Source organism: Monomorium pharaonis, chromosome 3 (genome assembly GCF_013373865.1).
Source record: "Monomorium pharaonis isolate MP-MQ-018 chromosome 3, ASM1337386v2, whole genome shotgun sequence".
NCBI lineage: Eukaryota > Metazoa > Arthropoda > Insecta > Hymenoptera > Formicidae > Monomorium > Monomorium pharaonis.
Genome location: NC_050469.1, coordinates 26,093,788 through 26,106,193, shown reverse-complemented (window position 1 = coordinate 26,106,193; position 12,406 = coordinate 26,093,788). Strand labels below are relative to the sequence as shown.

General features: G+C 27.7%; 2 protein-coding genes across 4 annotated transcripts; both read right to left on the bottom strand.

Moving 5' to 3' along the window:
• Positions 1–1,216: 1,216 nt before the first annotated feature.
• On the bottom strand, positions 1,217–6,063 carry LOC118644667 (odorant receptor 13a-like). 3 transcript variants are annotated; one of them, XM_036283689.1, is made up of 8 exons: positions 5,799–6,062; positions 3,817–4,086; positions 3,473–3,649; positions 3,172–3,355; positions 2,733–2,832; positions 2,395–2,514; positions 2,178–2,333; positions 1,381–1,508 (listed from the first exon to the last, which is right to left on the bottom strand). In XM_036283689.1, the coding sequence occupies exons 1-8, from the start codon at positions 5,812–5,814 to the stop codon at positions 1,455–1,457; spliced, it is 1,077 nt and encodes a 358-aa protein (XP_036139582.1). In that variant the 5' UTR covers positions 5,815–6,062; the 3' UTR covers positions 1,381–1,454. The 3 variants fall into 3 exon arrangements, with proteins under 3 accessions (XP_036139580.1, XP_036139582.1, XP_036139583.1); XM_036283687.1 differs by having other exon boundaries at positions 1,217–1,508; positions 3,172–3,649; positions 5,799–6,061; XM_036283690.1 differs by lacking the exon at positions 2,395–2,514 and having other exon boundaries at positions 3,172–3,649; positions 5,799–6,063.
• Positions 6,064–6,920: 857 nt separating this feature from the next.
• LOC105839478 (odorant receptor 13a) lies at positions 6,921–12,279 on the bottom strand. Its single transcript, XM_036283685.1, has 7 exons — positions 11,419–12,279; positions 9,420–9,689; positions 8,775–9,252; positions 8,336–8,435; positions 7,998–8,117; positions 7,781–7,936; positions 6,921–7,109 (listed from the first exon to the last, which is right to left on the bottom strand). Exons 1-7 carry the CDS (start codon positions 11,432–11,434, stop codon positions 7,056–7,058), a joined length of 1,194 nt encoding a protein of 397 aa, XP_036139578.1. The 5' UTR covers positions 11,435–12,279; the 3' UTR covers positions 6,921–7,055.
• Between the last annotated feature and the right edge of the window lie 127 nt (positions 12,280–12,406).

Below are 12,406 nucleotides of genomic sequence, written 5' to 3'. Positions count from 1 at the left end.
AGCACTTTTGTTAACCCTTTCAAGGGATAATAATCAATAGTCACGTGAACAGTACGTAATCACCATGCGCTGAATCAAATGTCGTGAATGTAGTTTGCTTTTCGCACAAAGCTTGCTTTTCGATCACTTATAACCAAATTGTGCTTACTTTACCCGAAGAGATAATTCGCTTGTTAACATCGATCGCAAGGCTTAAATTCCAGCGATTGTTCAAAATTTTCAAACAGATGTCACTGACGTAAAGAGTAAAACACTACATTGTCGTCATAAAAAATAGCATGTGTTTCGTTGACTTATTCAAATACGATATTATTTAAGTACTGAAAAAAATAGTTGTATCATAACAACAAGACGCGACAATTGAATGCGTTTTGATGAAACAAAGAATTTCTGGTTATTATATTATAATAGGTTTCAAGATTTTATAACTAAAACGTATAAGAGTATTTTATTATAGTGATTTGCTTAATATTCTATTTCTAGTTAGATCTATATATAGAAATATATTGAATATCTATGTATATATTGTGTGTTATCTCGTCTTTGATCAATTACTGCTTGCAAATGCTCTTGCATGTTTATTCGTCTCTGAATCAAATCCTGTGAAATTTTATTCCAAATTTCTTTTAGAGTTTCTACAACTGATCTAAATTTTGTGGCCGTTTCTCAAACGATCTTACTTTCTAATCTTAATCAGTAGATATTCACTGATTTACAGTAATTTTTACTTCGGAATTAGTGTATAGTCACTGAAAGATCAGTGTATTTATTTCTTTGGTTGATAATCAGTAAATAATTACATGTATATCACTGAAAGTCAGTATATTTCTACTGATTTTGTCTAATTTTTACTGATTGTGATTTAGAGAGTAAATATCATTTAACTTTGTTTTAAATGTGGTCAATCGAATTTAAATTGGGGTTATTGGCGGGATGATGTGACAATGTAATGTCGTATCGCTCGAAATAATGTCTAGTTTGTTATAGGAAGACAAGCGTTACCTTGGATAAATAAAATTTTGATTAGCAAAACACTGAAACAATATTGGAATAAATTTGGAATAAAATTCTGCAAGATGCATTATAAAGGTCCATTAATATACGAGTGCATTTGCAAGCAGTAATTGAGCAGAGAAGAGATAACACGCAGTGTTAAAACAAACATGTACACAAAACATACACACACGTTGTAAAAATTCGACCGGCCTCCAAAAAATATTTTATAAATATTTTAGTAATCTTACTTGTTTATTTTTTAATATAACATAATCTTAGTTAAAAAAATTAAGTTATGAAAGGCAGTAAGTAACTGATTTATGTTATTGCACAAAGGTTGCATTAGTTTAGAGAAAATCTGTTACAGATAATACATATGAAATTGTTAACATGTTTTATAGAATATAGATAACAAACAAGTACGCCCATTTAATTCAGTATTTCAAAAATATTTCTTTCTAATCCATCAACGTCAACAATGCAGATAGGTAACCCATTGATGTTTTCATCGTCTGGAATAAAAATAAAATATACACTTATATTTATTCTGTTAACAATAATAATAATAATACTAATTTTGTTTATAAATTAACACTTATATAATACACAAAAAATACGATATCCAACATACGGGGAACAAAACAAAATTTATTGATCAATTACGGAAGTTTTTTTTTTTTTCGAAATATTTAAATTATGTTTGAGACCCGTCATCGTATAGTTAACTTTTTTCTCTTATAGCTTCTGCTTTCACTATATCGAAAAAATTAATTGAAACAGCATCTTCAGCACTCTTCTTCAAAAATGCTTTTTCTTTTTTTCCATATAAACTTCAAAATTATGTTTTTTATTTAGTCGTTGCATGAAGTGAATCTTGGGGCAAGACATGGCTTTTACTATATGTAATAGTATTAAATCTCGAGTCGATGTAAGGATGTTGTAAAATATAACATGTCTCTTTTACTTTAAACGATTCAAAAGTACTTTCTTATAAACAAATTGGCAGAGAGCACTTTTAATTTAAAAATAAAGTATAAATTGTTTCTAAAGTGCAAAAAATACAAATGTTGTTAAAATTCTAAGATGTTCGTGATCATGTTTTGTCATTCTTTCTATACTAAAATTGAGATATTTATATAAATTCTGTAGAAAATGATTTTCTTTTTAATTCTACATCTTACCGTTCCAAACATTTCTAATGAGAAGGTTCCAAATTTTCCAGCCGTCAATCTAAGCGGAACTGTAGATCGATGTACCATGAACATTAAATTCTTCGCGTCTTTTGATGATATATCATACCACTTGCATTCATACACGCCATACGCCATATTCGTACTCTGAAAGTTATAATTTTGTTTCTCACGAAGAAGTCGCACTTAATATACATGATTAATTTACCTCCGTTGAAAGTCTTTCAGCTGAATAACAATAAATATATAAATGCGTCAGTACTAGGACTAAGTAAAATGAGAGAAAAGCTAATTTGAGAATGGATACATCCATATTGCTTGTTATTATCTGAAAATAATGCTTATTTTTTTCTAAGTTTGATAAAAATTGTATACAATAATCGTAAAATATTAATTTTATTTATCATAAATTAAACAACAAAGAATATTAAGTTATTAAATAATTAAATTATAGTATTACTAATTAAAAAATTAAAACATACATTATATATCTAGAACACATTCTTTCTTATATGAACTATTTAAAAAATAAAACGAATTACTTACCGTGAAAACTTGAAAGCTTTCAAAACACAACTGAAAAGTAGCGGCTAACATGTGCACCAATAATACCGAGCTATAACAGTCATTGATCGTCTTTGCGTTCCTTAAAAATTTATACATTTAATATTATTGATTAAACGTTATTTTAATGTACAAATCTTAAAAAACTGTAAATAAAATTTTATTTCGATCTTGATTTTTGAGGTAGGCTAATATTTTTTTTGTGATATTTTTAATTTTTTAAAAGTTGATATTTTTAAATTTAAGGTTTATACTGTATACAATATAAAACTTCTTAATCAAGAGATTCTTTTTGTTTATGTGGCATTCGGTGTGTATGTATTTTTTTTAACATGAAAGAGTGGCGGTGAAGATTTTTATTTTTAAATATTTTCTCTATAATATTTTGTTTAGAATTGTTTAGAAATGTTTCGAGGAATACCTGATAAGATGTTCGTGACGTGTAGTGATCGCAGCTAATCCTTTTTTAAATATTGAAGATGATATAGATCCTTCGGCTAATTCGTCGACCAAATTGTTGAGCGATGTTCGTAGATTTATCAGCTGCGCGCATATGTGTAACAGAAGTATCGAGATGTAACTGTCAACAGTAGAGTTGATCATACCTGTGTACGCACCACCGGAAAGTTGAATGAAAAATGTAATTTCGTAGTTTGGACTCTTTTGAATGTTGTAAGGTAAGATAAATCGATACACAAGACTCCGTTGAGTTTGGGATATACTTCGAATGAATCTCAGGATGTTGAAAAATATGTAAACCAAGACTGTGCACGACATGCTCGCGTAACATCTAAAAGATAAGATTCTGCCACGTCTTGCTACATTTAACATTATGGTTCGTTCTTGGTTTTTCGAAGTTGTCCAATCAGTCATGACTGATGCCATCACGGTTCGAAGTGCTTTTAAATTAAGTATGATGTGTCAGTACGAATAAGTATGAATTATTTGAAAAAATAAAACATTCTCACGATATAGAACTTAAAGTTGAATAACAAATATCTATTTTTTATTTATTAAAATAATAAAAACGTGAATATAATAGTTTATTTTCGAAATAATGACTTACCTTTACCGTGATACCAAGTACCGAATAACTTGCACAGTGCCATTAAGCTATAATTCGCGGAGGAGAGATATTCCACCATCCGAGACACATTACCCCATGCAAGAATCACATTTGTCATTTGCGGTGCGAATACATAAAGGCTTAGGATACACGTAACAACTATAAATCTTATGTTTGGACGCTGAAATTCACTCAAAGACACAAGTGGATCGGGCCATACGCCTAATATCCGCAAACATTGGCGACTCAGCGCAAAGGCGTAATTTAAATCTAACAAAATTAAATTTTATAAGGACTATATTGCTTCTTATTATTAATTTAAATGAAATATTATTATTTTGTATTATTTTCTAATTTGTTTTTTTAACTTGTTAGGAGTAAACATTCATTAATAAATTTAGAAAATCATATAATGATTTACAAATGTCTTTTAATTGTCGGTATCTGTTATAATAACAGTTATACACTCATTGAAAATTTTATTTGTATTATTTTTTATTAAGTGTTATGGAATATTATAAGTTACAACTATAATATTTCTGTAGATTTATTCAGGAAAAATATTAAAGATGAGTAAAAGAAATGAGTAAAATAAAAAAAATATATGTTATTTTATTAAAGTTAAAATAAATTTAATGCTTTTAGTAATATCTTTTATTTAAATAATTTTACGTAAGACCTTGTGTTATTATTTGCTATTTTTATCGTATTTCTTTGAATTAAGGTTTCTGATAACTCTTTGTCTATAACACAGAGAAACAAAAAATCATTCGTCCATACATCAGCAAAATTAACCGTCCAACTTGTGTACCACGTTCAACTTTGTCCAAAGTTTTAAAACAATCTGTAATCGAGAAAGGGAATAAGCTTTTGCCACCGTAGAATGTTTTGTATCTGTTCGTGTAAACTCTTTCGTGGAACATAAAGAATTTCTATAACTGATGTATAGACAGATGTATAGACACCTTGCAAAAAATTATGATTTTTGTAAGTAATTTTGCAACACATTGTTAAAAGCGTGTTATTCTCTCTGTTTAGCAAATAATTGTTAGTTCAGAAATTAAAGGAAATATATTTATATTATTGAAGGTTCTTTATTAAAAAACAAAATTTTATATAAATCATAAATATTATTAAACGAAATATATAGTTATTTAAAGAGACAATTCTTTATGGTCTTCATAATTCCAATAAGAAATTATTAAAAACAATGTGAGTAGTTTAAGTAAATTACATAATTGTATAGTGAAATTTTGTTTATCTATAATCCGTTACGCGGAACAACAAAATCAATTTTGCAGTATCTGAAAATTTGTAATTAATCAAATAAAGTTATTTTATATTAGAATAAGATAATTATGTAGAAACATAATATTGTTGCTAAAAGTGTCGACATTCTATCAACCGGCTAATATATTTAATGTAATATTTTAATGCTTCAACATAAATTTTGTAGACATGTATATTAAACACAATTATTGAAATCTTTCCATGTACAATTAAATTTGTGCTCACAACTTGCCAATTCTAAATATACAAACTGATAGCTCTTATTGTCAAAATATTTAGTTTGGATAGATTCGATTATAAAAGTTGGACATGTTCTGGATAGTTTTCTAAGTATTGTATCTTATTATATTGGAACTTGTAATTACTGGCAAAGGACAAACTAATTTATTGTTCGAATTTTGGTTATAAAATCTGTCTTATTTTTCAGTATGTTTCGCTAAAACAAAATTCCACTGTATTTTTATTAATTTTACTTAACTTGTCACTTTACAAATAGCAATTTAATAATAATTAATCTCTTTGAAAGTTTTATAGACCTTAAGTCGATACAAATACTTGTTTCCCCTATTAACACACGTGTGATTGAAAATGTAAGTTTTATATTATAGAACATAACTGTTTCACACACGACACGTCTGTGTATTTAGTATTGCGATGCGAACTCTTTGTTATTTTTTTGAAATGTATTCTACCTTTGTTGACGTTCATTGCAGTTCACGGAGCAAAAATTATTTCCTAACTGAATCGTTCTTCGATTATATCAAACCGCTGAATTTGCGCTTGCTCAGTAAGATCGAATCGCTACCATCTGTGAGCACTTTTGTTAACCCTTTCAAGGGATAATAATCAATAGTCACGTGAACAGTACGTAATCACCATGCTCTGAATCAAATGTCGTGAATGTAGTTTGCTTTTCGATCACTTATAACCAAATTGTGCTTACCTTACCCGAAGAGATAATTCGCTTGTTAACATCGATCGCAAGGCTTAAATTCCAGCGATTGTTCAAAATCTGCAAACAGGTGTCACTGACGTAAAGAGTGAAACACTACATTGTTGTTATAAAAAATATCATGTGTTTCTACAACTGATCTAAATTTTGTGACTGTTTCTCAAACGGTCTTACTTTCTAAATCTTAATCAGTGGATATTCACTTATTTGCAGTGGCATACTTATAACAGTGATAATCAGTGAATATTCACTGTTTTTCAGTAATTTTCACTTCAGAATTAGTGTATAGTCACTAAAAGATCAGTGTATTTATTTCTCTGATTGATAATCAATAAATAATTACATGTATATCACTGAAAGTCAGTATATTTCCACTGATTTTGTTTAGTTTTTACTGATTGTGATTTAGAGAGTAAATGTCATTTAATTTTGTCTTAAATGTGGTCAATCGGATTTAAATTGGGGTTATTGGCGGGATGATGTGACTATGTAATGTTGTATCGCTCGAAATGATGCCTTGTTTGTTATAGGAGAACAAGCGTTACCTTGGGTAAATAAAATTTTGATTAGCAAAACACTGAAACAATATTGGAATAAATTTGGAATAAAATTCTGCAAGATGCATTATAAAGATCCATTAATATGCGAGTGCGTTTGCAAGCAATAAGGGAGCAGAGAAGAGATAACACGCAGTGTTAAAACAAACATGTACACAAAACATACACACACGTTGTAAAAATTTGACCGGCCTCCAAAAAATATTTTATAAATATTTTAGTAATCTTGTTTTTTTATTTTTTAATATAGCATAATCTTTTTTAAAAAAATTAAGCTATGAAAGGCAGTAAATAACTGATTTATGTTATTGCACAAAGGTTGCATTAATCTAGAGAAAATCTGTTACAGATTATACATATAAAGCTGTTAACACGTTATATAGAATATAGATAACAAACAAGTACGCCTATTTAATTCAGTATTTCAAAAATTTTTTTTTCTAATCCATCAACGTCAACAATGCAGATAGGTATCCCATTGACGTTTTCATCGTCTGGAATAAAAATAAGATATACACTTATATTTATTCTGTTAACGATAATAATAATAATACTAATTTTGTTTATAATATTAACACTTATATAATACACAAAAAAATATGATATCAAACATACAGGGAACAAAAAAAAATTTATTAATCAATTCAACGAAAGTTTTTTTTTCGAAATATTTAAATTACGTTTGAGATCCGTCATCGTATAGTTAACTTCTTTCTCTTATAGCTTCTGCTTTCAGTCTATCAAAACAATTATTATAATTGAAACAGCATTTTCAGCACTCTTCTTCAAAAATGCTTTTTCTTTTTTTCCGTATAAACTTCAAAATTATTTTTTATTTAGTCGTTGCATGAAGTGAATCTTGGCGCAAGACATGGCTTTTAATATATGTAATAGTATTAAATCTCGAGCCTATGTAAGGACGTTGTAAAATATAACATGTCTTTTTTATTTTAAACGATTCAAAAGTACTTTCTTATAAACAAATTGGCAGAGAGCACTTTTGATTTAAAAATAAAGTATAAATTGTTTCTAAAGTGCAAAAAATACAAATGTTGTTAAAATTCTAAGATGTTCGTGATCATGTTTTGTCATTCTTTCTATACTAAAATTGAGATATTTGTATAGATTCTGTAGAAAATGATTTTTTTTTAATTCTACATCTTACCGTTCCAAACATTTCTAATGAGAAAGTTCCAAATTTTCCAGCTGTCAATTTAAGCGGAACTGTAGATCGATGTACTATGAACATTAAATTCTTCGCGTCTTTTGATGATATATCATACCACTTGCATTCATACACGCCATACGCCATATTCGTACTCTGAAAGTTATAATTTTGTTTCTCACGAAGAAGTCGCATTTAATATACATGATTAATTTACCTCCGTTGAAAGTCTTTCAGCTGAATAACAATAAATATATAAATGCGTCAATACTAGGACTAAATAAAATGAGAGAAAAGCTAATTTGAGAATGGATACATCCATATTGCTTGTTATTATCTGAAAATAATTTTTATCTTTTTCTACGTCTGATAAAAATTGTATACAATAATCGTAAAATATTAATTTTATATATTATAAGTTAAAAAACAAAGAATATTAAGTTATTAAATTATTAAATTTTTGTATTAGTAATTAAAAAATTAAAACATACGTTAGATATTTACAACACATTTTTTTTTATATGAACTATCTAAAAAATAAAACGAATTATTTACCGTGAAAACTTGAAAGCTTTCAAAACACAACTGAAAAGTAGCGGCTAACATGTGCACCAATAATACCGAGCTATAACAGTCATTGATTGTCTTTGTGTTCCTTGAAAATTTATACATTTAATATTATTGATTAACCATTATTTTAATGTACAAATTTAAAAAAATTGTAAATAAAATTTTATTTTGATTTTGATTTTTGAGGTAGGCTAATATTTTTTTGCGGTATTTTTTATTTTTCAAATGTTGAAATTTTTATAATTCAAGATTTATACTGTATGCAATATAAAACTTCTTAATTAAGAGATTCTTTTTGTTTATGTGGCATTCGATGTGTATGTATTTTTTTTAACATGAAAGAGTGGCGTTGAAGATTTTCATTTTTAAATATTTTCTCTATAATATTTTGTTTAGAATTGTTTAGAAATGTTTCGAGGAATACCTGATAAGATGTTCGTGACGTGTAGTGATCGCAGCTAATCCTTTTTTAAATATTGAAGATGATATAGATCCTTCGGCTAATTCGTCGACCAAATTGTTGAGCGATGTTCGTAGATTTATCAGTTGCGCGCATATGTGTAACAGAAGTATCGAGATGTAACTGTCAACAGTAGAGTTGATCATACCTGTGTACGCACCACCGGAAAGTTGAATGAAAAATGTAATTTCGTAATTTGGACTCTTTTGAATGTTGTAAGGTAAGATAAATCGAAACACGAGACTCCGTTGAGTTTGTGATATACTTCGAATGAATTTCAGGATGTTGAAAAATATATAAACCAATACTGTACACAACATGCTCGCATAACATCTAAAAGATAAGATTCTGCCACGTCTTGCTATATTTAACATTATGGTTCGTTCTTGGTTTTTCGAAGTTGTCCAGTCAGTTATGACTGATGCCATCACGGTTCGAAGTGCTTTTAAATTAAGTATGATGTGTCAGTACGAATAAGTATTAATTATTTGAAGAAATAAAACATTCACACGATATAGAACTTAAAGTTAAATTACAAATCTCTATTTTTTATTTATTAAAATAATAAAAACGTGGATATAATAGTTTAATTTCGAAATAATGACATACCTTTACCGTAGTACCAAGTACCGAATAACTTGCACAGTGCCATTAAGCTATAATTCGCGGAAGAGAGATATTCCACCATCCGAGACACATTACCCCATGCAAGAATCACATTTGTCATTTGCGGCACGAATACGTAAAGGCTTAGGATACACGTAACAACTATGAATCTTATGTTTGGACGCTGAAATTCACTCAAAGACACAAGTGGATCGGGCCATACGCCTAATATCCGTAAACATTGGCGACTCAGCGCAAAGGCGTAATTTAAATCTAACAAATATAAAATTTATAAAAATTTGTTACTATATTGCTGTTTACTATTAATTTAAAAAAATATTATAGATTTACATTATTTTTTAATTTATTAGGAGTGATCATTCATTAACAAATTTATAAAATCATATAATGATTTACAAATGTTTTTTAATCGTCGATATGTGTAAGTAGCATAATAACAGTTATACACTCATAGAAAAATTTACTTGTATTATTTCTTAATTGTTATGGAATACTATAAGTTACGATTATAATATTGCTGTAGATTTATTCAGGAAAAATATTAAAGATGAGTAAAAGAAATGAGTAAAATGAAAAAAAATATATGTTATTTTATTAAAGTTAAAATAAATTTAATGCTTTTAGTAATATCTTTTATTTAAGAAATTTTACGTAAGACCTTGTGTTATTATTTGCTATTTTTGTCGTATTTCTTTCTAGAACTAAGATTTCTGATAACTCTTTGTTTTTAACAGAGAGGAACAAAATATTATTCGTCTATACATTAGCAAAATTAAACGTCCAACTTGTGTATCACGTTCAACTTTGTCACTCCAAAACTTCAAAACAATCTATAATCGAGAAAGAGAAAATGCTTTTGCCAGCGTAGAAAGTTTTGTATCTGTTCGTGTAAACTCTTTTGTGGAACATAAAGCTCCGAACTTCCATAACTGATATATAGACAGGTGTATAGACACTTTGCAAAAAATTGTGATGATTTGTAAGTAATTTTGCAATAAATTGTTAAAAGCGTATTATTCTCTCTGTTTAGCAAATAATTGTTAATTGATAATTTAAAGGAAATGTACTTATATTATTGAAGATTCTTTATTAAAAAAACAAATTTTTTTATAAATCATAAATATTAATAAACAAAATATATAGTTATTTAAAAAGACAAATCTTTATGGTCTTCATGATTCCAATAAGAAATTATTAAAAACAATGTGAGTAGTTTAAGTAAATTACATAATTGTATTGTGGAATTTTGTTTATCTATAATCCGTTACGCGAAACAACAAAATTAATTTTGCAGTATCTAAAAATTTTTAATAAATACAAATAAAAAGTTATTTTATATTAGAATAAGATAATTATGTAGAAACATAATATTGTTGCTAAAAGTGTCGACATTCTATCAACCGGCTAATATATTTAATGTAATATTTTAATGCTTCAACATAAATTTTGTAGACATGTATATTAAACACAATTATTGAAATCTTTCCATGTACAATTAAATTTGTGCTCACAACTTGCCAATTCTAAATATACAAACTGATAGCTCTTATTGTCAAAATATTCAGTTTGGATAGTTTTGATTATAAAAGTTGAACATGTTCTGCAATAGTTTTTTAAGTATTATATCTTATTATATTGGAACTAGTAATTACTAGCAAAGGAAAACTAGTTTATTGTTCGAATTTTGGTTATAAAATCTGTTTTATTTTTCAATATGTTTAGATAAACAAAATTCCACTGTATTTTTATTAACTTAACTTGACCTGTCACTTCACAAATAGCAATTTAATAATAATTAATCTCTTTGAAAGTTTTATAGACCTTAAGTCGATATAAATACTTGTTTTTCGTATTAACACACTTGTGATCAAAATGTAACTTTTATATTATACTACTACATAACTGTTTCACACACGACGCGCCTATATGTTTTTATTACTGCAGTGCGAACTCGTTGGTATTTTTTCGAGATGTATTCTACCTTTGTTGACGTTCATTGCAGTTCACGGAGCAAAAATTATCTTTTAACTGAATCGTTCTTTGTGATTATATCAAACTGCTATGAATTTGCGCTTGCTCAGTAAGATCGAACCGCTACCATCTGTGAGTACTTTTGTTAACCCTTTCAAGGGATAATAATCAATAGTCACATGAACAGTACGTAATCACAATGCGCTGAATCAAATGTCGTGAATGTAGTTTACTTTTCGCACAAAGCTTGCTTTTTGAGCACTTATAAGTAAATTGTGTTTACTTTATCCAGAGATATAATTCGCTTGTTAACATCAATCGCAAAGCTTAATTTGCAGCGATTGTTTAAAATCTTCAAAGTGATGTCACTGAAGTAAGAATGAAATTGTACCTGTTATCATAGAGAATGTTGTGTATTTCGTTGACTTATACAAACACAATATTATTTAAGTACCGAAAAAATTAGTTTTATTATATCAACAAGACACGATAATTAAATGCGTTTTGATAAAATAAAGCAGAATTTCTGGAAGTAGAATATTATATTATAAGCGGTTTTAAGACTTTATATTTAAAACTTTTGAGAGATTCTTTTGCAGTATTAAAACACGTACACTGAAAAAATTGTATTCTAAGAACCAAAGATATACTCTAAAAATAAGAGGAAAATTCTGAAGTTATAATTTTCTACGTCTAAGGTTAAAATTATAATATAATTAAGTGCTATTTTCAAATTTCGAGTTTTTTTTTCTTTTGAGAATATCTTCTTAGTTTCTAAAATACAATTTTTGGGGTTTACATAACACACACACACACACACACACACACACACACACACACACACACACACACACACACATACATATGTTGTGAAAATTCCAACGGTGTCCAAAAAATGTTATAAATATTTTTGTAATCTTGATTTTTAATTTTTTAATATAACCTAAACTTAATTAAAAAATTTAAGTTAAGAAAGGTAATAAATAAATAATTTGTTT

What these genes read in the sequence shown, in the direction of transcription:
- LOC118644667 (XM_036283687.1), bottom strand. An exon ending in CTGAAAGACTTTCAACGGAG is followed by an intron (nt 2,334 to 2,394) that starts GTAAATTAATCA and finishes TATAACTTTCAG; the next exon opens with AGTACGAATATGGCGTATGG. An exon ending in CATTAGAAATGTTTGGAACG is followed by an intron (nt 1,509 to 2,177) that starts GTAAGATGTAGA and finishes TTTTTATTCCAG; the next exon opens with ACGATGAAAACATCAATGGG.
- LOC105839478 (XM_036283685.1), bottom strand. An exon ending in AAAGCTTTCAAGTTTTCACG is followed by an intron (nt 8,118 to 8,335) that starts GTAAATAATTCG and finishes AATTATTTTCAG; the next exon opens with ATAATAACAAGCAATATGGA. An exon ending in CATTAGAAATGTTTGGAACG is followed by an intron (nt 7,110 to 7,780) that starts GTAAGATGTAGA and finishes TTTTTATTCCAG; the next exon opens with ACGATGAAAACGTCAATGGG.